At 33.9% G+C, this 25,946-nt stretch overlaps 1 protein-coding gene across 2 annotated transcripts; it reads right to left on the bottom strand.

Moving 5' to 3' along the window:
* Positions 1-3,869: 3,869 nt before the first annotated feature.
* Positions 3,870-18,670, bottom strand: LOC147080107 (uncharacterized). Of its 2 annotated transcripts, none has more exons than XM_085960210.1 (4): positions 18,467-18,648; positions 16,439-16,585; positions 14,243-14,347; positions 3,870-4,044 (listed from the first exon to the last, which is right to left on the bottom strand). In XM_085960210.1, the coding sequence occupies exons 1-4, from the start codon at positions 18,632-18,634 to the stop codon at positions 3,973-3,975; spliced, it is 492 nt and encodes a 163-aa protein (XP_085816336.1). In that variant the 5' UTR covers positions 18,635-18,648; the 3' UTR covers positions 3,870-3,972. The 2 variants fall into 2 exon arrangements, 1 of the variants encoding a protein (XP_085816336.1); XR_015072183.1 differs by lacking the exon at positions 3,870-4,044 and adding an exon at positions 9,973-13,079 and having other exon boundaries at positions 18,467-18,670.
* Positions 18,671-25,946: the final 7,276 nt, after the last annotated feature.

The following is a 25,946-nucleotide window of genomic DNA, read 5'->3' as shown; positions in this document are numbered from 1 at the left end:
AAATAGGATTTTGTAGCGACTGGATCGGACGGCCCAATGAGCCCAACACAGCTGGTTAAACTGACTTGATCAGTTCATTCCTTTCGGAATACATTTCAGGGCATTTCCAGCGAATATGGTTTGCACCCTGTACTTCTCCACCACATGGACATGTTGGTCGGGAAATAAGTCCAAACTCTAAAGCTTGCCAGCGAAACCACCATATCCAGTCAAAAATTGATTGATGTAGTGGTCCGAACACAGTGCGGTTATCTCCAATCGCCATTGTACATTCGGGAACACCAATCATGTGTGCCTGTCCTTCATGGATACATCCCACGTCCTCTGCCGGGTCGACACCACATCCACAGTATGTACTTATTGGCCGGTTCCTCATAAACAGTTTTTGCTGCTTCATCCCATTAAATGTATCCAAAAGTTTCCTTTTTCATCCAATTTGAGATTATAATCGGATGCATTTGGAATTAAGTAATTAACTGTGGTATTCAGCGACATTTGACAGCTCGCTGTTAACACTCAACGTCATGACCGGCCGTGTTAAAAAAATATCACGACTGACAGTTAATTTCCCGGGACAATTAACTATCTGAATACGACATATCTTAGTTATTACTTTTAATTTATTTTAATGGAAGGGTGGAGATACTCACCTTGTATGAAAAACCAATTGCATGGTAATCTTAAAAGTGGTAACAGGCTGTGGAGATCTGACATAAATAGTGCACAATAAACGTTGTGAGTCATACTTAACTGTTTTTATTACATTAAGGGGGGACATGCTCGTCGAAGGTCAAAATTGAGTTTTTATTGTATTTTCAAACCATGATCCTGGACACTCCTTAAATGTTGTAGATAATCTTTTTTTATATTTTGAAGCCTTATTATCCTTTATAGTTATTTTAAACATTTGATGACTGCATAAAGTATTTTTGTTACATAAAATAGTATTCTTTTAAACCTCTCGCTCTAATGTTTTAGAATATAGTCATATTTCAGTACATAACTGTGCAGTGGTATTAAGATTTTTTACATTTATTAATTTTTAAACGCATTTATAAAACCATTAGTATAATTTATTACGAGATAATTTTTGTAAAATATTCACGATAAAAAATTATATTGATAATCTCTGTGATCCCAAATTTGAAAAGAATTAGGTATTTTATTATTCAAAAAGTCGGCAAGATTAACACATTTGAAGATGATTCTAAAGATACTTATTATAAGCTATGTCTTTGACCATCTAAGTGTGATAAACATCTTATGAATAATGATTGCTTTATAATAATTATTGACCTAAGAATAAGGTAGTGTTTTTTTTAAAATACGCCATTTCTTTTGTCATTCCCCAGTGGTTAAGCTACAACATACGGCCGTAGCCATAAATTGACAAACTATAATTGATGTAGGGAGTAAAATGATATTGACGCGCGTGTGGAGAAGAACTAGATGCCTTCCGTTTAATGTCAGAGTTTAAAATCGAAGATCCAACTCAATTTGTGAACTTTGTGAGAATGTAAACTAGTTTGCAAGATTGGACCGTTTGCCAAAAAACAAGACACACAATTTAGAAATGCCATAAGTGTAGAAAAACGATTAACAGTATTATTGCGATATCTAGCAACTGGAAAGAAGTCAATCATCCTTGCATATTCAATAATAATATATTATCGAATTATATATTATATTACGTAATACGAGTGGGCCAAAATGAATTAATACCATTTGAAGCGCATTTTTTCTTCACAGACTGCATCAGAATTAATCGTATGTGCCAAGAACATCATCATCAAAATCCATAGAACACGGCACATCTGATTTATTTCTCACTGTCTATGATATTTGACCAATGACATTGTATTTGACAGATCGCTACAGTGCATTTATTTACGTGCGTTGGGGTTAGAGTTGTTTTGAACAAAAAACTCCCACAAATCAATATTTATTGATGAAATACTTCAATGTGTGTTTGGTCCAATGCGAATATGAGAATGTGCCAAATGTCACATAAGAATATACTTATATTGAATATGCAGTGACGGAATATTAAAAACATATTGTATAGGTGCTTTGACATGTTTGTTCACACAAATATTTTTACAATTCTTGGTGATTCGTACGCTAGTCTTGGTTATTTATTTAGTATACCCAAATGCACAATCAGTTTGATCGTTCCAGAGATCTGCCAAATACTTGTCGATGTTTTGGAAAAGGATTACATGTCAGTAGGTTCAGTTGGTATCGCAGCTGTCAGTTTCGTTTTCAATATAGGTAGGTAGGCGGCTCTCGTGGTGCAGTGGGTAAGGCGCTGGCCTTCCACGCGAGAGTTCTGGGTTCGATTCCCGGTCATGACAAAAACATTTATGTGTTTTTCTCAAAGCCTGGGTGTTTGTGATTGTTCAAAAATTACTAACAACCACCTTGTACGAAAAAGCAAGGACATGGTAATTAATAATTCGAAAAAAAAAATATAGGTAGGTAGTGCACTATCCGATGGGCTCGGAGATATTATAAGGGATTATGGAAGTAAAGAGGTTACTTTTTTACATTTTTCCTATTGTTCCAAACTATATTGATGCCCAATTACTTTGAATAATCGAGACTCTACTGTACTTACCTTTTTCAAGTTTCAAGGTGACAATTTATATTACTGCGTTAAACATGACTGACAGCTAAGCTTAATTTTTGGGATTGCCTTCTTGCTGTGCTTGGTCGATAAACTTGGATTACAGGAATTAAATTAAAGCTGACAGTAATGTATGTGGTCTAATAACTTCCAGGTAGACCTCAGTCTCTTCAACTATTTAGGCATTTACGTTTTAATTTATCAACTTGAACGTGTCTGCCTTTACTGCCTTACCTGTTGGTATTGCATTTTAGCAAATTACAATATTTAATCAATAATTATTATTTATAGTGTGTTTTAGGTGCACGGATGGGAGTACCTAATATATAATAAAATATCTTGAAAAATTATAATAGATTTCCTGAAAAGTAAACACAAAACCTAGAAATAAAAATAGTAAGATGAAAAAAAAAATGGTTTAAAATACTTAAAGATTAACAAAAAGACGAGGAAACAGTAAAAACACTATTGAAACACAATTGAAATTAATAATAAAATACAAAGCAATGTACGATTAATTCCCACCCAAAGATTAATCATTGTTCTAATGTTTTTGAAAAACTTGTGTTAAAATGATATAGTATACAATATAATAGTCTCAATAGAAAACTGCATGATATGGTACTATAATAAAAGCGCCGTAATTTTGGATTTAAATATGATAAAACAAAATTACTTAGGTCGCTTGTAATAAGTTATTTACATAGGTAGTTATTTGGTTATTAACTCAAACGTATAGAATTATTTGGTTGACCACAACTGTATTTTTAAGAAACCTATCAATATATATGTATTTAATTAGAAAGTCAATTTATAATAATATTACCGTTGATTAAATATAATTTATTATTTTTATAATCAAATAAATTCCATCTACATATCACTAGCCGGTGCAAAAATATTTGAAATTGAATGTCGGTAGGTTCAGTTTCGCAGCTGTCAGTTTCGTTTTTAATATAGTGCACTATTAAATGAGGTTGATATTCAATCTGAATATCAACCTCATTCGACAGTGTACTATCCGTTACGCACGGTGATGGTAAGGATGAAGAGGAATACATTCCTGCTCGTATCATTTCCTCTTCCTCTTCAGTTACCTCTAACATCGCCAGCGTTATTTTTCTTTTCATCTTTTTTCTTAAATATTCAGATTTCGTCGTTCTAATTTGTGATGCAGTAACATGCCGAAAATGTCATTGTCATCATCATCCTGAGAGAGTATGTGTGTGGATTTTTGCATTAATAAGGCATCACGATCGTCCAGTGTCCTCTTTCCTGGTTTTTTGTTGGCCTTTCTTGTATTATCCGCCCTTTTATATTCTGGTTTCGTAACTGAGGACGATCCTTCAGCTTGTTCTCCAGTTGTTATGTATAATGTACCTATCGTCTAATTCGTTTCTATTTGTTGAAGCATCGTCCTAAAAATAGAAATTATAATAAATAGGTTGTAGTTTGAACCGTTACAAATAATTATTTTGATGTTTTTGTAGGCACCATCAAAATTTGCAAAATTGCAAAAATTTTCAATTAAAATGGAACTTTCCCCATTGCTTGGGTGCTATAGACAGCAAACATGTTGTTATTCAAGCCCTCAAGAAAAGTGGAAGTTATTATTTCAATTATAAAGGACAGCATAGTGTTGTTTTAATGGCGATTGTTGATGTACACTATAAATTTATCATAGCTTCCGTTGGTGGAAATGGCAGAATTTCTGATGGTGGAGTTTTTTGAGCTAGTCGAATTTCAAGTTACATTCAAGAGCAAGCAAACAGTTTACAACAAACACCTCTTGTTGGTAGAAATATTAAAGTTCCTTATGTCTTTGTCGCTGATGATGCGTTTCCTCTTCAACCACATATAATGAAACCATAATATGCACATAAACGCAAGGATCAATGAGAATTTTCAACTACAGGCTTTTTAGAGGAAGAAATGTTGTCGAAAATGCTTTTGGTGTAGGTACTTTTTCGTGGAAAACTAGCTCAACGTCAGTTAGGTTAATTTAGTTCAAAAATATTTTTAAGATTGAATTTAGGCTTGGAATGATCTAAGCTGATAACTTTTTTTATATTGATAATTCAGATAAGCCTGTTCTGACTCCAAATAGAGAATCAAAAAATGGAATTTTTCAGTCAAATAAAAAAAAAATCACAAATAATCAGTCAGGCTAGTTCTGCAATAAGGGGACGAAATATCTATAGTTATGTATGATTTTTGCATAAATTAAAATTTAAAAAAAATATTTTTAGATATTTTATAGATAGACAAGTATTTTTTTGCTATTATTTATTATGGCTTGGTTTCGCAGGGTTTAATTAAATTTTAAAAATTAACCTACACTATCTGTTAATTAGTATAGTCTTATTTCAATGAAAACAAATACGTATGACTGGCAATGTTTAATATGCACTACTTATGGCGGATCTTAAGAGCCTACCTCCACCCTTTGCCACTGCTGCTTAGTTTCTTAACCGTTGACGTCACCAGGTTCTAGTATTGGTCGCCATAATGACGTTGGATGCCACAATGACGTTTCCAGATTGGCGGCTTAGCTCGCTTATGGAAGCCAGAAGTATGTAAGTAGGTGGAGCGTAGTAGTACCACCACTAATAGTTCTGAATGAAAACTCCAATTTGTATTTTCTAACTTTATTAGCTTCGTCAAAAGTTCACATAATATGATCACAATTTTATTACCATAATTTATTATATTATTATAGTTATATAAACTTAGGGAAACTATAAATAGTTTTTCCGCTAAACGTCACATAATATAACGTATTGTTAGTATAGCCAATAATAACTACATCCAGTTTAATAAAAGTTTATTTTATAGGACCATGAGGTCATAGAAAATAGCTTGAAAGGGATAGAAAATCTATCTGTGTTTCATGCTTTATGAAAAGTTAAAGAATCGCGTAGTATTACCATATGGAGCAATTTTCTTTGCAAGATTTCCCAATGAACATTGGCGTACTGGGGTTTTTTTCTTATAGGTCCCAATACATAGACTAACAAATTCTTTAACAACTAATTTCCGTACGGGTGAAATTTTACAAGCGGACAGGTGTGGAATAAACGCAAGCTCTATATAGCTTTAAAATGGCGTACAATGGTAACAATAATTCGGCTTACGGGAAGTAGGAAAATTTATGAGTTTAATATCCCGATACCATCCCTTTGCAGGCCTCTAGCTGTCACAACTTCCCCTACCCTGAATTATGAAAATAGCCCAATCAAATTTAACCACGTTTTTGAGGAAGAAATTATGAACTAATTTTTACTGTCTGACGAAGCTATCTAACGTACGGCTTTCCAATCCGAGATTTAGTTAAATGGTTTAAGTCAGGGATTGGCAGTTTGTCAAGTGAGAAGAGCCAAATTGTCAAGGAGAGCCATATATATTGATACCAGATGAAGGTCTCCCACAGGAGACCACCTCAAAGGGCGGACCGAACCATCAACTTTTACAAAACACCATAGCCTACGTCCACTCTTCACAGCTCTCGCGCCCCTCAGGAAGCGGAGCCTACCTCCACTGAAATTTTTGAATTTCAAATACGTCCGCGCTCCCGCCAAAAAACAGAGACGCGGTCTGTCTAAAACGGCCGCTAAAGACAGCGCCACCGTTAGAGGGAGAGCCAGACAGAACAACAAAGAAGTCCGTCTATCGCAGCCCGACGACGAACAGCACCCGCGCCCGCCGGCAAATTCTTCGGGCCTCTGACGTCCTACAGCCAACATCTCCCTCGCGTACCACAGCACAACACCGCCGCGACCGCCATTTTTTGACTATTCGCGCATCACCCTCGAGCCAGCGGCGTACCTACGATCCAGCCAAGCCGTACACCTACTGCTGTGGCCATCAGCATCATTGACTTCCGTTCTTGACATATCATTAATTGCTTGACTTACAACTTATCTTCTGTGAATAATAAACCAGGATCAACAGCATACACCGTTCTTTTCTGTCTCCCACACCCGTCTTTGGCCATGACATTATCACGGTCTGCCATCTTCGTCTAAGCGCGAAGTAGGCCGGTGATAATATGAAATATACATACTTATATATAATTTAAATTATTATTTAGAATAAAAAACCCAGTGACGATAAAATGCTCTAGTCTTTACATTGTTTTACAAGCTTACAGTACACGAAATGGAACATTTTACAAGCCGGAGCGCTCGTTAATTTGCAGAAACTATTAACAATATAGTTAGGTAGGTACATAATATTCAATTATTTGTGTAAAGAGAATTATTATTTCCGGACTCTACATTAAATTAAATATATAGATAGGAACGTCTTTCTACCGATAACATAAACAATATTTAACTTATAATTCATCTTAAAATCCCTTAATTAACAGTCACCTGTATCGCCCGTCCACATCCCTCGCTTTAATATTTATCAAATCCATTATATTATGTTACAATAATTTTAACCCTGTTTATTACTAATCTATACCTGCTAAACATTTTTACATATTAAAGTAGAACTTTAAAATAAGTATTTATTTATTATTATTGTAGTTTTTACCTAGATTGTTTTGTCACCTATATGTGCATGGTCTGTGACCGACTTATTCCTTCTACAGCTCACCTTGAGAGGTCGTTAGATCCGTCAAGCTGAGCTGTAGGACTTTTGTACATATTTAATTATGTTTAGCTTTGTCAAGGGTCATCGTCTTTTACCTAGTGACAGATTTGACTATGAGGGTCAGATCAAAATGGTTGCGTCGCCAACTACTCCACCTGGGGGTTACCCACGGAGGGTTGACAATTTATGTTCGTATCATTAGGTATAGTGGGAAGAGCTTACTCGGTATAACGTTACTTGCTCGTATCGATAGTCTCACTAGTATAATACTTCACTCTTTCATTTCGTTACAATAAACCATAAAGTTTGTAACAATAATAGTATAATAACTTATTCATTTTTCGACAAACATGGCACCAAAATGAGGAAAGAGCGACTTTAATCAAGAAATAATATGTTATCCCATATCCACTTTCCCCATACCCAGGCGGACCTGCCTTCCTTCATAATTCCCATCCTATCCATATCATGAATCCTACCCACTCCTACATCCATTTTCATACGTTACAATGTCATTATTTACATAATTCCCATCCTATCCATATCATAAATCCTACCCACCTTCACATCCCATTCTATAATGTCATGTTATTTACATGGCCACTTTTTTTATGCTGGCAACTCGACGCAAAAAGACTACATAAGGACGCATGCGCGCGTCGAAAAGTTTGAACAAAGTTCGTTGAACTATTTCTGGCGCCAAGCGGGAACGCTTTTTAACGAGAAGCAGGAGCAGCGTTGCAAACCGTACTATAATTATAGTATTTGTACTATAATTTTGGTCCGCGTACTATGTACGATATAAAACAGGTATAGTACGCCCAAAATACTATAATTTTGAATATCGGAAAAAATATGTAAAAAGTAGGTACCTACTAATATTACGATATTATTTCCGTTTGATAAATTGGTGCAAAGTACTATAATTTCGCAATATCTATAAGAAGATTTGGAGAACTTGGATAAAATTGCTCGAAAAACGTAAAAAAATCCCTTGACTTTGGTTAAAAATGAAATTTCTTGAATTCTTCGGTAAGCATTTTTGGTCGGAAGAGGGAGGTACCTACATAAAAAAGGGTCCTGGAGTTTCTTAAATTCTCCGTTAATTTTTTTCTGAGAAATAAAAAAGCTATACATTTTCAATAGATGACAACGCGTAGGTACTGCATATATTTTTTCCCTAAATACTATAATTTTGAAGGCTGTTAGCGTGCCCGCTTGGCGCCGGAAATAGTTCAACGAACTTTGTTCAAACTTTTCGACGCGCGCATGTTTTCCAAAATCACCTTTTATTCTTAATCGTTATGATCTTAAATATTTTTTTTTGCCTCAAAATATCAATCTTTCTGATGGGAGCCCGTTGTGTCTAAAAAGTAGAATTTCAAAAAATTATTGTCACAATTATAATATAAGTACATAATTTTAAAAATACTACTACTTGGGCCTTCACAGAATACTACTATAGGCCTCTACAGAATAGAGGTCGTATTAAAAGATTTTGTTTTTACGAGACATGGATTTTAGCTACTTGCTCAACCTATTAAGTCCATACTCCAAACACAAATTGACAAACAATATGTGTAAATGCTAGACCCAGGATTCAAACCTGGGACTCACGACATCATAGGCCGATGCTTAAGCCGCTCAGCCATCGTGGGTGACTAAAACAAGAACAATGATAGAAAAAAAATAGTATTTCATAACCATTTACCCAATTGAATAAATAGGTCACAGAAGCTTTAAATAAATGCAGGTTAATAATCGAAAAAGGACAATAGTTGGACAAATTTAGTCATCCAGTGATATCCAAGACGTCCGCAAGGTAGACCGAGAGGCCGCTGAATCGATGAAATGATAAAGATCTACAGAAGTACGTGTCAACGCAACACACAGGACCAAGATAGGTGGAACCAGCTTGGAGAGGCCTTCATACAGCAGTGGCTAGATTCGGGCTGATAATTATGAATTAAGTCATAATTTTATATGTACGTAACATTAATTTTATTTTTTTTCTGACCATGTTTGACCCTAATAGGATCATATGGGCCTCCACAGAGTAGAGGTTTGTATTAACAGATTTGGTTTTTTATGAGAAATGGATGTCAGCCACTTGCTCAGCCTATTAGGTCCATACCCTGACTCACACACAAATTGAAAAACAATATGTGTACTTGCCAGACCCAGGATTCGAACCTGGGACCCATGGCGTGATATTCCAACGCTAAAGCCGCGCAATTAATTAATTTTTTCTTTCGACCATGTCCGATCCTGATAGGATCATATGGGCCTCCACAGAGTGGAGGTTTGTATTGACAGATTTTGTTTTTACGAAAAATGGATGTCAGCCACTTGCTCAACCTATGAGGTCCATACCCTGAGACACACAAATTGAAAAACAATATGTGTACTTGCCAGACCCAGGATTCGAACCTGGGACCCACGGCTTTATAGTCCAACGCTTATGCCTCGTGGCCACCGTGGGTTAGTGTAACATTAATTATTAATAAACTAGCAGAGCCAGTTTTAGCGCTAGGTCTTGCAGACAGCGTGGCGTCCTAAAGACATTAATGTATTTGAGGTGTTGGATTTTAATAAAACGATGGTAAAGGAAATAAAAAAAAAATAATTATATGCATTATCAGCGGTGAAGTTTTCTATTAACAATAATTATTATTTTTATTAGAAATATAAAATTATATCACTACGCAATTAATTATGAATAGCAAACAAAAGACATAAGAAATTTTCGAAAAACTATTTATTGAAACTACTTTCTTTTGAAGTTAACATAATACCTGTCACGTACGTAGACATCACGCAAGATTTTATTTAAATGTACAAAACTTTTATTCGATAATTTAAGATTACATTGTGACTACTTCCCGATCGTACCTTCTGCGCGGCAGCACCGTTAGTCAAACACGTTCGAACTTCGAAGCAAACAGAAACGAGAGAAAATTAATTCATTTCCGACACTTCAACAAGGAATATTAGTAAGTTATAATTATAGTTTCCAGAGCGCGTGTTGCATGCTATAAAAATTTGCAAATACAAGAAACTATTTTTTAGTAGAAACGTACTCAGGTACTCAGATGTAACCTGTTTCAAGCAATTGCAGCCACCGTTTTGCAATAAGACGGTCCCCAGGGTCCAAATATCTCGAAACCCAGAGGACAAACGACATCATTCTCTTAGCTCATCATCGCTCTTAAAACCAAACATATTTTAAATAAAATCATTATATTGTTTTCACATAGGCACGAATTGAAGATTTAAAATTAAAACTGTTAATAACTGAAATAATTGTATATCAAAATACTGAGAAGTTTATAAAAATAAATTTTAATATTGACACTACAATGTATATAATGGAAATATGTCACAAGAATGATTCTTTTTGTGTCTTTTCATGTGACCAGACTGTCAATGTGTTATCACATCGGTCACAGTTAAATGGCTTTTCACAAGAATGGATCATTTGGTTATATTAGTATGTATTATACAAGAGTAAACACTTTAATGGGGTTTCCCCACTGTGCGTCATTTTGTGTAATTTCATAGTATGTTATAGATTGTTACATGTCGTGTAGTAAAATTTGATCCCATTTTAATAGATTTCAACAGAATGGTCCATTTTGCGTATTTTCATCGCACTAGATTGTATACATGAGTAATTACATTGGACACACTAAATGCCTTTGACCACAATAAATAATTGTTGTGAAATTATTGTGTGTTTTCAAATTATTGGATGCTATGGTTGAGTAATTGCATTGGTCACATTTAAATGATTTTTTACAAGAATGAGTCATTTTGTGTTTTTTCATTGCACTTGATGTTATACACATGTACAGACATTGACCAAATTTAAATGGCTTCTCACCAGAATGTATCATGTTGTGTCTACTTATCCCGCTAGACACTATACACGAGTAATCGCATAGATCACATTTAAATGGCTTTACCAGAATGCATCAATGTGTGTTTTTTCATTCCGCTAGATGTTGTACACGAGAAATCATATCGACCACAGACACAATCAATTTGTGTTTTCATGTTGCTGAATGTTATACACGAGTACTTACACTGACCACATTTAAATGGCTTTCTACTTGAATGTATCATTTTGTGTATTTTTATTCCGCTAGATGTTGTACACGAAAAATCGCATTGACCACATTTAAATGGCTTTTCACCAAAATAAGTCATTTTGTGTGTTGTCATGTTGGTGGATGTTATACACGAGTACGTAAACTGACCTCATTTACATGGCTTTTCACCACAATGAGTCATTTTGTGTGTTTTCATGTTGCTCTATGTTAGTACTTACACTGGCCACATTTAAATGGCTTTCACCAGAATGAGTTATTTTGTGTTTTTTCATAGCACCAGATGTTATACAAGAGTAGTCACATCGGTCACATTTAAATGGTTTTTCACCAGAATGATTTATTTTGTGTGTTTTCATGTTGCTGGATGTTATACACGAAAAATCACATTGGTCACATTTAAATGGCTTTTCACCAGAATGAGTCATTTTGTGATTACTCATAACACTAGATTTTATACAAGAGTAATCACATTGGTCACATTTAAATGGCTTTTCACCAGAATGATTTATTTTGTGTGTTTTCATGTTGCTGGATGTTATACACGAGAAATCACATTGGTCACATTTAAATGGCTTTTCACCAGAATGAGTCATTTTGTGATTTTTCATGTTTTCAGATGTTTTACTACAGTAATTACATTGGTCACATTTAAATGGCTTTTCACCAGAATGAGTCATTTTATGTTTTTTCATATCATTAGATCGAATACAAGAGTAACCACATTGGTCACATTTAAATGGTTTTTCACCAGAATGAGACATTTTGTGTAATTTCATATTACTAGATTGTATACATGAGTAATTACACTGGTCACATTGAAATTTCCTTTCACCAGAATGAGTCATTTTGTGTATTTTCATCGCACTAGCTTGTATACAAGAGTAATCACATTGGTTACATTTTAATGGTTTTTCGCCAGAATGAGTCATTTTGTGAATTTTCATCGTACGAGGTTGTATACAAGAGTATTCACATTGGTCACATTTAAATGGCTTTTCACCAGAATGATTTATTTTGTGTGTTTTCATGTTGCTGGATGTTATACACGAGAAATCACATTGGTCACATTTAAATGGCTTTTCACCAGAGTGAGTCATTTTGTGATTTTTCATGTTTTCAGATGTTTTACTACAGTAATTACATTGGTCACATTTAAATGGTTTTTCACCAGAATGTGTCATTTTGTGAATTTTAATATTACTAGATTGTATACATGAGTAATTACACTGGTCACATTTAAATGGCTTTTTACCAGAATGAGTCATTTTGTGTACATTCATGTTACTAGATCGTTTACATGAGTAGACACATTGATCGCATTTAAAAGGCTTTTCTTCAGAATGATTTATTATATTTAGATACTTGACATCATATCGAATGCTTTCAAAATTTTTCATTTTATCCGCTATTGATTTTTTATGACACGTTTTGTGAAGTTTCAATAGAGATAACGATGCAAAAAAATCAAAACAAAAACTGCACGCAAAATTTTCGTTATTGAACGATTTTTTTTCTAACTTTATTACGGCTACTAATAATTTGGGGTCTGTGACTGTAGATTGTGTGTGCTTACGTTTAGCAGTGCGACTGCCTATATTCGTGATAGTTTCATATATTCTCAATTCTTTTTTAATGTCTTGATAGTCAATCTGTATTTCATCGTATGACTCCCGTTCTTCTAAGATCCTCTCTGGCAATCCGAGACTAGCGGAACATATCATGGCAGTGGTTTCAGGAATCAACTAAAAGAACATGGAGTATTGAAAATAAAGAAAAAATGAAAGTATATCAGAGTTAAAAATGGAGATTTTATGCTATTTTTTAAGCATGATCCTGAATATTCCGTAAACGTTGTAGATAAACTATATATATATATATAATTTTGAAGCCTTATTATCCTTTATATTTATTTTAAATATTTGATGACTGCATAAAGTATTTTTATTACATGAAACAGTATTCTTTTAAACCTCTCGCTCTAATGTTTTAGAATATAGTCATATTTCGGAATATTTATGTCCAGTGGTGTTAATATTTTTTAGATGTATTAATTTTTAAACGCATACTGATTATAAGCTATGTCTTTGAACATTCAAATGTGATAAACAAACTGCGCATGTGGGCCGTTAAAGATATGTAAGATTTTCAAAATACAGAGAAGGTAGAAATTAGAGGGAGAATGGGTGTGTTGAAAAGTTATATCAGTATATTTATTGGAAGTATATACGCATGGATCCTAAATATATAATTTCAGACGATTGCTTATGTTCCTTACACTACATATATTATTATCCGATGCCCATTTCTAAGTTATGCGTAAGAATTAAAGATATCACTTATACGGAATCTGGCTACATGTATTCACTTGACCTTATAGGGACTCATAATAAAACACCAGTCTCCCATATATTTGTATCAAATAATAGTAATCGGGGCCCAGTGGCGAATGGTGGAGGTAGGCTATTAACATACGACATAAAAATAGTTCATATTAAACTTTGTCAGTCATAATTATGTTCATGAAATAAGACTACAGTTTACAGTTGGTGAAATAATTACATACATTTTAACGTTTGCGGAAGTTACCATAACGTACTTCGTGCGAAAAGGATAAAAAATATCTTGTATATACATTCACCGACTCCGTAGTTCAGCCAATTAATAAAACAGTAGATACCTAATAATAACAAAGTGCACGTGACATATTAACAATTATTACTTCAACTTTCACTTTGTGGAAGAACCCATATCATCTACAAATTTCCTAATATCTCTTGTGAAAAAAAGGCTTTTATTACATTGCCCCGATGTGTGCTTTCAAAGTCGCAACAAACCCTCTGACATAAACTCCTCCATATAGTACGTACATACACTGTTCAAATTTCTAAGAATATTGTGTACCTACCTGACTTACTGGTGTGCATTCCGAATAAGGGCAACCGTGTTTTGGAACCTCATGAATGCTTTGGATTATTGTGTCTTCAACATACTCCTCTTTAAAATCAACTCCCTGAAAATTAATATCAGATTGTTTAGTGACCTTTTGAAACTATAATAATTTATTTCAAATACATTTTAAAATAAAACAAATCGGTATTGTGATAAGGTTGCAGCCTACTATCGGTATTGGAAAATCTGGTAGGAGATTGTTCTATAACGGACATCACGTGCGGGTTTTTATTCCGCCTGCAGCCACCGCATGAAGAAGCATGAGTTAGGTGAAAGTACAGCATGTTGTAAGGAAAGAGTGACAACTGAGGGGTAAGTACGTCGTGTACATGGGATTCGGAATGGCCAAAACGATGGCAGATAAAAACCATAGCAAACAAAATGTTTGTAGGACTGAGACATTGAACGGTGATCAAGCAGTTCATTTTGTTATTATTAATAAAACATCCCTTTACATTTATTCACGTTGTAAAATCAAGACAGATGGTAAATCAATGGGATATACGACGGTTAGACTTGAGCAGTTATAGTTTGTTATCTGATCACTTAAGCAAGTGGTGATGAATTGTCTTTCTCCGCGTTATCACTCCTCCACTGCAATCCGACTACTTTACGCAGTGTGCTTAGAAGTACACCTAATAAATATTGATCTAGTAGTTTTTAAATTGTTGCAGAACACGAGAAAACTATAAAAACCATTAAGTATATAAAAAGCAAAAATTTATATCGGAATCATCACTTAATTATTGTATTAGGTATTAGTATTGGGCCCATGATGACCGAGCGGTTTAAGCAGCGGCCTATAATATCGTGGGACCAGGTACAGTGGCGCACCCAGGGTGGGGGCCAAGGGGCCCTGGCACCCCCAAAAATGAAAATTATCAGAATGATTTTAAACATTGAAATTGAAAGCCAATAAAATACACCTTTGGGCTTAGACAAATAAAAACACGGCAAAAAAAATATTTGTAATAATTCTTTAGCACCCTTTTTAGAAAAATTTCTTAGATTTTAATTTCTAACACAAAAATTTCGAAACACTAATGTCAGGTTTTTTTAGAAACCCAATCCCTAATCGAACTGTCAAAAAATTCTCGGTGTCCACCCGAATTCCGGAGTGGTGTAGGTCATGGCTGGGGAGGGCTGACAGGGCTCTAGTCTGGGGGCCTGGGCTGTGGGGGGCCCGGCGTGTCGGGTTGACCAGATAAGTGAGATAAACCCACATCATAAATTAGCTTTAATAGTAACTAGTAACTATTATACTTCATGGTCATAAGCATTTTAATAACTTATATAATTGTGCAATATACTTTTTGATTATTATGTGTCAATACTCGACAGCTTTATTATTAAAGTAGATGTATTAAAAATTACCACTAATTCACTGTATAAGTACCCTTAATTTGAAATAAAACACAATTTAAAAAACGTTAATGTAGTGTTTCACACTGCCTTTGATCTTAGCGGTAGGTAGAGGCCCCCCAAATATCCTAGCCTGAGGGCGCGCTTCAGGATGTGGGGACCATGATGTAGGTACACCAAATGCAATAGACAAAAGACCGATAAACGAGAAATTAGGCTGTGAAGAAAAAAAAGAGCCTATAGGACTAATTGACATTCTCCTCCTTGGGCCCCGCCCCCAATATTAAATCCTGGGTGCGCCACTGTCCAGGTACGAATCCTAGGTCTGGCAAATAATATTTTTTTCTGTTCCTGTTTGTAGTCTTAAGAGTATTAACCTCATAGGTTGAGCACGTGGCAACATCCATTTCTCGTAAAAAAATCTGTTAATACAAACCTCTACTTTTTGGCGGCACAATATTATCATCCTATTAAGATCGGACATGGTCGAAAGAAATAAATTAGTATTCGAAGATTTTGTCGTCACTGGCATTACTGATTTTTCATGTATTCATGTATTCGAGTGTTGTCAGTTCATTGCATCCCTTACACGATCAGTATTTCTGTCAATATCAGTGTTGCCAACCGTACTATAATTATAGTACAATACTATAATTTTGAAGGATTCGAGACGAAAAATGTTTCTGTAATATACTTTTTTCTGAAATACTATAATTTTTACCCTTTTGTACTATAGTCAACATAGAAAAAGATGGCAACACTGGTCAGTATTTAAAATAAAAGTACCTACCCGATGAACTCGCTCCGAATAAGACCCACCCTGTTGCTGATCTTCATAATTTATTGGGGATTTTACGTCTTCAATAAACTCAGTCTTGATGTCAATTAGCGGAGTGTCTGACTTCAATGTTATTAGTTTCGGGTCTGAAACAATATTCTGAAAAACAAAATATTATGTTATAAGTCATACGTGTGTAGCTCGACCACATACTTGAAGGGTATCAGCTCGTACACTCTGCAATGTGGACATGGTGTCTGTCGTTATCTACCTACTAAACAAAATAAACTAGCAAACAATAGGTACTAATCTACGAAAAAATTTAATTGTTAATGTCAATTATTCATAACTAGTACCTATAAATTAATTTGAAATAAAACAAAATACTTAATATTATTAATATAATTGTGTCGCTAGATTTCAAAATCAGCCAAGTCCATAATATATGAATAGGAGAAAAACAGCTTTTGTTTTCTCAAATACACAGTCACAAGGGTGGAAGTTTATATTATTTCGAGTATAGAATATTTAAAATTAATAAATTCCACATTTTGATAATGCAGAAATGTTAGAAAGCAGTAGTTCTTCAGCAATTCAAAAAAAAGTAAAAAATACCTAAAGGTGGACTTGGCTGATTTTGAAATGTAGCGACACAATTGGAGGAAACTTGTCGATAGGTACTCAATTATGTCGACCAATCAATGGCTATTAACCTTTTGAATAAGAATACTCAATGTCCATTCAAAAATAAATGATCTGACGATTCAATTCGTCGCTTGTGTTATTGGTGTTTGTGAAAACCGGCCCTAGAAAAACAAATGAATCCAGTTTCAAAATCGTCGCCGCCAATAATAAAACTTTTATTATCATTTGTTGCACTGTCGAGAACAGGAATGTATTTTGTATTAGTTTCGTTTATGAAAATAAACGCCTTGTTTGTGGGCAATCAATAACAATGACAATGTTAGGTGTGGTATCAATTGTTACGAAAACTCATAGTTGAGCGTAGTTATGCACAAAGCAGCCAAGCCACAATTTTGAAAAAAGTGAGTTATTGTGATTTCCATAATCTCACACGTTTGTTTTACGTTCTGCACAAATCAGCCAAGCTGCTGTCATACAAACATCTCATATAAATGCGTTTTAAAGATTTTGCAAATCGCAGAATATGACATTTTCGATTTGCATAAAGCAACCAAGCTGCTGTCATACAAAAATGTCATATAAATGCGTTCTAAAAATATGCAATATTCGTTTTGCAAAAAGCAGCCAAATGATAATATTATGTACTTACGTAAATTTTTAAAATCGTAACTGTAAGGTGTGTTTTTCTACATTCAATTAATAAACATTATTTTCTCAATTACATTATATGTTTTTCATTTTATTATATGTAATATAATATACAGATTTTTCATATAAAAAATAGTGCCAGGCAGCTAAATATTGATGTATAATTTACAAGTTTTTCGAATTATTTTTAGAATTTTGAAATTTCCATTATAATTTAGTAACTTAGAAGGCTATTTTTAAAGAAAATAATCAAAAATAAAGACTTTTCTTACAAAAATAAGAGATGGCTGCATTCTGCAAAATGCACATTCTAAAAAAAATCATTTTACTCAAAACACCTGGACTGCTAAAACACCAAAATTTCATAGATTATATGCTTTTATCTCTTCAAAAGTTATACAAAATCATATATATATATAATATCTATCATTCAAAAAGTATACACAGTATATAGAGGCTTTGCTGATTTAAAGAAACACAATTTACATAAAAGTGCTTCTATCTCTGTTTGAGGTTTGTGTGGCTCGGCTGCTTTGTGCATAACTACGCTCAGTTAAAAGTACAGGGACAGTGTTGGCAGCATTAACTGGGGTTATACGGGTGACGTAGGCCGCTCGGAACTGTGTCGCATTTGCACGCGGTTTTTATTACACAAAATACATAGGTACACTGATTATTACGTCTGACGACACACATCTTAAAACAAACAATACTACGACATACAACAATCCGTTATGAAAAACTAACCTCAAAAGTGTATCTAGCCTCGACGGTGTCCTTTTGCTTTATGTAGGTAAGCAGTTGACTGTTTGGATCATGATCCACAGGTACCTCAAACCTTTGTTTCCCTTCTGCAAAAGGTTCGGAGTCTTCTCGTTCGCGTTTAATATCCATTTTATGCATGCAATTGATCATCAAGTTGACCGTGGCACACAGAACGCAACCATAGATAAGAACGTAACAGACGTGACGTGGCGTAGGCATTTCGCCATAGACAAAAATAGTTAACTGTGTTGCCACTTTCGCAATATTATAAAAATTAAATACAAAACTAAACTTCCTTTGGTACAACTCCACAGCCGCCTTCCCGTTATAATCTTCTTCCTAGTCCACTTATGTCCAAAATGACGGGATCGGATCTAGAATGTAAAATTTTTGATAATTGACCCATTTTTGTTGAGCATCAAGTATTGGGTCAGTGAAATTCGTTCGGATTTAAACATGTTAAACGAGTTTTTGCTCGTTGATAGATTTATGTACCTAATGAAAAGTATTCTGTTCACCTGAGCAGCCGAAAGCAATCATATACGTTTGATCATTTTGACTAACAATACACTAAGTAGGTACCTAGGTACTATGTAGGTAGGTGAGCGATTTCGAAAAATAATATCTCGAAAGATAATAATATTATTATAACGTCGTCATTATAATATATTGACCTTATGTGAGTAGAGGTGTGGGCAGACACTTATTTGTAGATCCATCATTGTAACAACACTTTTACCAACTTTAAAAGTAAAATAATTATTCGTAAACTTAAGGTTGGTAATATACCTATTAAAGCAAACCTATTTGTGGTGGCTTGAACCGTCAAACTTTTTCAGTTTAAAAATAAATTTATATTTTTAATTCGACAACATAATAATATATAACGACGATATAACAAACGCCTGAAATATCTGTTAACAACATCGCCATAAACCGACTTATTTGTTTAAATAATTTATTGATCTAGTTTTTACTAACGTAAGTACCTAATACCATAAAAAATTATCTATGATGTAGTTGTCGGTAATGATTTTTTTCTTAGATTCTACAACAGGTCCATTTACCTGGATCACCCAATGTTAAAACTCCAACTTTTTTTGGGTGCATTTGTTTGTGCATCGTTAGTGCACGTTTATGCACGATTTAAAAGGTCCATTTACCTGGATCACCCAATGTTAAAACTACAACTTTTTTGGGTGCATTTGTTTGTGCATTGTTAGTGCACGTTTGTGCACGATTTTTTTTCGATGTGCACCTATAAAAACCGAAAAATTCCAATTTTAAATTGGGTGTTCCAGCTAAACGTTGGGTCACCCAATGTTAAAACTCCAACTTTTTTTGAGTGCATTTGTTTGTGCATCGTTAGTGCACGTTTGTGCATGCATTTTTTTCGTTTGTGCACGCACATTAAGGGGGTTATTTGCATTTCAATTTGGGTGACCTAGCTAAATGCTGGATACTTGTGTCACTAAACTTGGATTTTTAAAAAAATTTAAATTGTAAACTCTTGTGCGTCGGTAGTAAACGTTAGTGCATGATTCTTTTTTTGCCTTTTCACCTATATTGAGCGCGCTATTTGATTTTTAAGTTTGTATGCAAAACCTGACTGCGTGAGTTTAAAATTTTTTTTATAGTGAATTCTCTTGTCGCATAACTATTGAAAAATTCTGCATACTTTTTAATTTTTTTTCTCATATAGTTCGTGAGATATTTGATATGAAATATTTGATGAACGTTAACTAGAACCACCCAACAAACTTTTTTAACTTTTTATTAAATCATTAATTTGTCTATTATTGGCTTACGTTTGTGCACGTGCTTTTATTGTTTTCAAGATTACATCGTGAGAGATATTATTTTTTTTAATTTAGTGACTTGATACTTGAACCAATAAATTTAACTTAAATTTTTTTTGTTAAATGTATACGATTATGTATATTTATTTAAACTTTTTTCACGTTTTTCAAATTTTTATCTCTTACATTAAGCTAGAAATTTATTTTGAATGGCCGTCAAGTTTTAACACCAAACATTTTTTTTTCACATTTTTTAAATGCATTCCTTTGATTAATTTAATTACATGATTTTTCATGAAGTTTTTATTGTTTTTCTATTTGAATTACGCGAAAAATTCGCATTTTTCCATTTTTACTAAGTACCCCGTCAAAATATCCCGAACAAAAACAACCGCATCCGTATGAATGGTCCGGTCAAAAGAGTTTCTTAACAGCCAACACGGCCCCTACCTACCTGTTTTCCATTTATGTACTAATCCAAGATTATCAACATCTTCGTGCTTCAATTTGGAAAGCACCTGTATATATTTTTATCGGTGCGTCGTCAAAATATCCTTTGCGAAACCATTTGCAACAATCATAGCTGTCACCAAAAACTGTTTTCACCACTCCAATGTCACAATATAATAATATTATATTATTTATCTTACAAATTATTGATGGCTTTCACTATAATATTATCTTTAGAACTCGTGCGTTCATAAATGTTTCGTTGTGCATTAATTTATGACGAGCAAGCTTTATATCCAATACTAGTTACTTTAAAAATCTCTTTTTATTAATTTTAAGTATGTTTAATAATAAGACAACCAATAAAAAAATTATAAGTAGTTATTATCCACCTTATCGTTTCGAATGACAGCGAATAATTAGTAATAATTATTTAAATATTAGTAATCTGTCATATATTGTCTATTAATATATCTGTGGCCAGGGTTTAAAACTACATAAGTCAAAAAACAACATTTTTCAGGAGAGTGTTTTTTGTGAATATCTTTTTTTTTTTCAAGAAAGCTTTGCTATTCAATTGTTTTTTTTTCAGTTTATAATTATTTTATATGTAATACATTCATAAGACAGTATGAAATATTAAAAATTAAGTAAATAGTTGACTTATGTATATATACACATGAGTTTTTTTCTTGTTTGGCTGACTTATGTGATTATGGCCAATTAGTAGAACATTAAAAAAATCATAATAATAATGAAAAAAATTGATTTTTATCAAGGAATACCAGATTTATTGAATATAATTAATTATTACAAAGAGGAACCTAATCTATTATAAAAAATGAGAGAAAAAAAAGAACCAGGAGACATAAAAAACAAAATTTTACTTCAAAAATCCACCAAGATACAAATGAAACACCAAAAAAAACATACATCATTGAAAATTAAATATAATTATATTTCTTATAGTTTTCATGTTTCCACAAAATCTGGCTGAATATCAGGTATGTTCCTGGAGGGCAGTTGGTGATAAAAGTCATGAGATGTAGTTGGAATTAGCGGAAATAGAGATATAAGGGCATTCTTTATCTCTTGGCTTATAGGTAAAGGAGCGTTGGTTATCTGAGGAAAAGTTAGATCAGTTGTTTCCATCTTTTCTGGAACACCTCGCCGTCTTAAACACAGTGTTTTTAAAGATTCTTCTTCTTCTAGGTTTGGTTTGAAATAAACAATTCCGATTTTTTATATAGGTATCTCAGCCAACGAGCATCGTGCCTCTTAAATGGGTTGCCAGATTCGTCTTTCTTTCTCAGTACAAGTGGGCCTTTCAACAAACTGGAAAATTCTAGAAATTCAGATTGATCATTTCAACGACTTCAAATCTATTTCCGCACGATCTGACTAGCTGAAACCAATCGTACGGGTGGTTAAATTGGCTAATAATTTTCTTTTTCTTTTGTTCAATCATGGTCCGAATCAACTTCTGAAGTCTGTGAAATTCCTCCCTCTAGAGAATAGATACATAATTCTCAGTTTCCGCTTTGTACATATCGAACATTTTTTATGGTTTAATGTGATGGCAAGAGTATAGTGGCTTTCATAAGATGGAAATTTATTTATGTGTTTAGAAACTTTCATCAAATTTTCATCGCTCCATTTATTTGAAAGGATATGCTGACCTAGATTGTCAGTGGTTTGTGTGTCACCTACAGTTGTTTATTTTTTTGTGGCGACAAGAATAACAAAATCGTCTGTTTCACCAAACGTTTTTGGAAAACAACCCTTGCATACTTTAATTTTACTACCGTCAATATCCAAAGAATAATTATATGATTTTAACCTAAATTTTTCCTTACTGGGATCTTGAAATCTAGGTCGGTAAATGGCCGTATTTTGAATGGAAATTAATAACGATATGTAAGCACTCATTTTGTCATGCTGTGTAAGATTCAAATATTCTTCAAAAAGCTTGATGCGATTACTTTCTATGATTCGATCTTGACACAACATTCTGCGTTTAAATAAAAGGAGTTGAATACGTTTTCTAATTAACTTCCCAGCCTATGAATGGTATTCTTGGCCACTGTTCCTTTTGCGTTTTCTTTCTTCACGTATACTTCTTGTGTCTTTTGTTGATGATTGCGGAGACTTTTTTGAAACTATTACTTCAATTTCATTATGTTCCGAAACTGGAGCTATAGTGTCAGTTATAATATGGCATTGAGGAATATATGACGGGTCAATGACAGAGTCATCAGAGCTAGAGCCTTGTACTGTAGTTTCATTTTGGGCATACAAATAATTAAATTCATGTGTTGAAGCCAAACATTGAAGATTCTGGCTCGATGTACCTATCCGGATTAATGTCATTTCTGCAGTTATTGATATGGTTAGTATCACTAGAGATAAAAGGTCGATCTTGATCCAAAAACTCATACGCGGAGTCAAATGGCAACGTTTTTGCTTGTGCTGAAATTTCACAATCACATTAATATGTTGTTAACGTTAACAAATGAAACTTAAATTCAAATTGTATATTGTGTGAAATTAAAAGCACACTCCCAATAAAATTATGTTTATGAAAAAATAACATAAAGTTAGGAAAGTGTGGTAAACTTACCTTGCAACTTTATCAATGATGTTTTATTGGATAATGATAATGCAAGTATTTTTTTTTTTGATCTCTCTGACATTATTTTGTATTTAAGTATAACGTATTAATCAATTTAAATAGTTTACACGCCTTTTATGAGTTCAGAACATCAATACTACAATCAACTAAATGAACTGTCTAACGGCGACTAACACCATAAGAGGGCTCGCACATCAGAACTCGCCGCATGCGTCTTACGACGAATTCGTCGATGTGACGTCATCGTAAACCAAGAAACAAACGTTATCAAATGGACCTTCGCAGATTGGCCGATGCAACTGCAACTCTGCGACCCTGCGACATTCGTCTAGTTGCAATGGCCAAAGCGTGCATGTCGATCTCGGGAATGTCGCCTCCGCGCAAGCGCACAGCTGGCGGCCATCGGTCATTTCTGTCTTTTTCTCTGTCTACAATGTCATTGCTCGCTCACGCCGCCGCGTTTGACGTTTGTTCATACAATCAACACAATAAAAATGGCAGACGAGAGACTTCTCTTTTTTCGTGTTTGACGTTTGCCGCTGGGCAGATGTGCGAGGATGTACGATGCAACATTCGTCGAAATTTTGTCAACTTTTGATTTATGGCCGTTAGGCACACAAGGCGAATTGTGATGTGCGAGCCGGCTAAGTCATCCGTTGTTGCCAATTAAAATTTTAACTTTTGTGCATAATCACATAAGTCAGACTTATGTGTTTTTACACCCCGCTTTTCAGAGGGAAATAACTTATGTGGTTTTGTTTATTTGTATTATAACGCCATCCAAACATGATTTGACTTATGTGTTTATACACAAGTGTGCAGAATCACTTTGACTTATAGAATCAGTAAAAACCGAAAAATTTAATTTTTTGACTTATGTGGTTTTACACCCGAGCCATAGATATATTAACAAGTTTGTTGTCGTTGCCTATCAAACGTCACAATCATCTGTCACATGAGATGCGCCTTTCATGTTTAGGGTACTGGATATACTATTTAATACACATTTATCCATCTATTTACCACATCCATGCTTAAGCAATTATAGTGGATAATAATTCGGGGGTCTAGGATCATAAGGGCGAAACTACAAAAATGGATGTTTTGAGTTAAATATTGCATTGTCTTGCTAGAACGCAGTTCTATCATATGTAAAAAGATGAAACTCGTACGTATAGCGGTTTGCCAGATATTACTTGGCGTATCTACAAATCCACATGGAATTTTAATGTCATATGGGTGAATGTCCTCTTACACCTGTGTGACTCTGACATTAATGCCGATTAATCAAAGACACATCGACGTAAGCGGCGTTTCGCCTTTATGTCACTGACATAAAGTTTAGTTTATGGAAGTTTCGTAATTTTTAGTTTGGCGTAAGTTGTCAATTTGACTTAAGTAAACACTTGTTATCGGTTCATATTTGCATATCAACAATGTTTTGGAGAGGTAATGATTGTGGATATCTTTAAACAGAACCAACGTACAAGCATGCGAAGTAAATAATTACTTATGTATATTTAAGTTATGTTATTTCGACTCCTAACCGGTCAAATTGTTTTTAAATGTAATCTGATTAAATATTAATATACTTACAGCATCATTATAAATCATGTTTTGCAGATCGAAATACAGAATTGGAAGACGAAGAACTGAATGTTTTGAACTCAAATCATGTACCAGATAATACACCGACTAATGATTATAATTTCAAGGAGAATAACTTGATGAAATATTATAATGAATTGTTCATTTGTTCAGATATGGCTTTATCTACTAGCTGATTGTATTAAAAATACGATTTTTTTTCTCAGACATGAGTTACTTCGTGGTTGCAGAGCTCAAGATAATATTTTTGAGAGTTTCTCCCTGATACGTTACCAGGATGGCCAGCAAAATGACTAATGGAAAATAATGCAGAATATTCACTCATCATAAAAGACAGAATTGAACTCTATTATGTAATTAATATTTTACATTTTTTTTAGAAAACCGGACTCAAAATATCTGTCTGTTGTATTAAAAATACTATTTATTTTCTTAGACGTGCACATCATCCCAGAATTTACTTCGTGGTTGAATAGTGAAATAGGATTTTTTGAAGTGATTGTATTTGAGCCATTACCAGGACATTCAAACCTACGCATGAACCACCATCATATGCTGAATTTAACCATGGTATATACTTCATAATATTATATTATGAAAACAGATAAAAATGAGTTAATTCATCGATTTCCTGTAGAACAAACTCATTTACAGCATCTCAGGAATTACTACGTGTTTGAATAGCTCAACCGGTTTTTTGAAAAATCTAATGGATGCCCAGAAGAAATTACAATAAGAAATGATGTCGGTGATGTCCGATAATGTTCAATTCAGAAATAAGATTGTGTTTTTGATGAGTTAAATAGTAAACGAACACGTATTGTTAAGCCGTAAAAATGCAAAAGAAATAAACATATAACTAATAGACAAAACGGAATGTCATATGTTTCAGTTACAGGTAAGCAAATTGAAGGAAGTTATTTAAAGCCCAAAGACTGTTCTAAATGTCCCAGAAAGTGCAATGAGAATTTTA

This window comes from Rhyacophila brunnea, unplaced genomic scaffold (assembly GCF_057557595.1).
Source record: "Rhyacophila brunnea isolate RB1 unplaced genomic scaffold, BYU_Rbru_1.0 scaffold_1, whole genome shotgun sequence".
Lineage (NCBI taxonomy): Eukaryota > Metazoa > Arthropoda > Insecta > Trichoptera > Rhyacophilidae > Rhyacophila > Rhyacophila brunnea.
The sequence above is the reverse complement of the archived record's forward strand: the minus strand, read 5'-3'. Positions and strand labels throughout refer to the sequence as shown.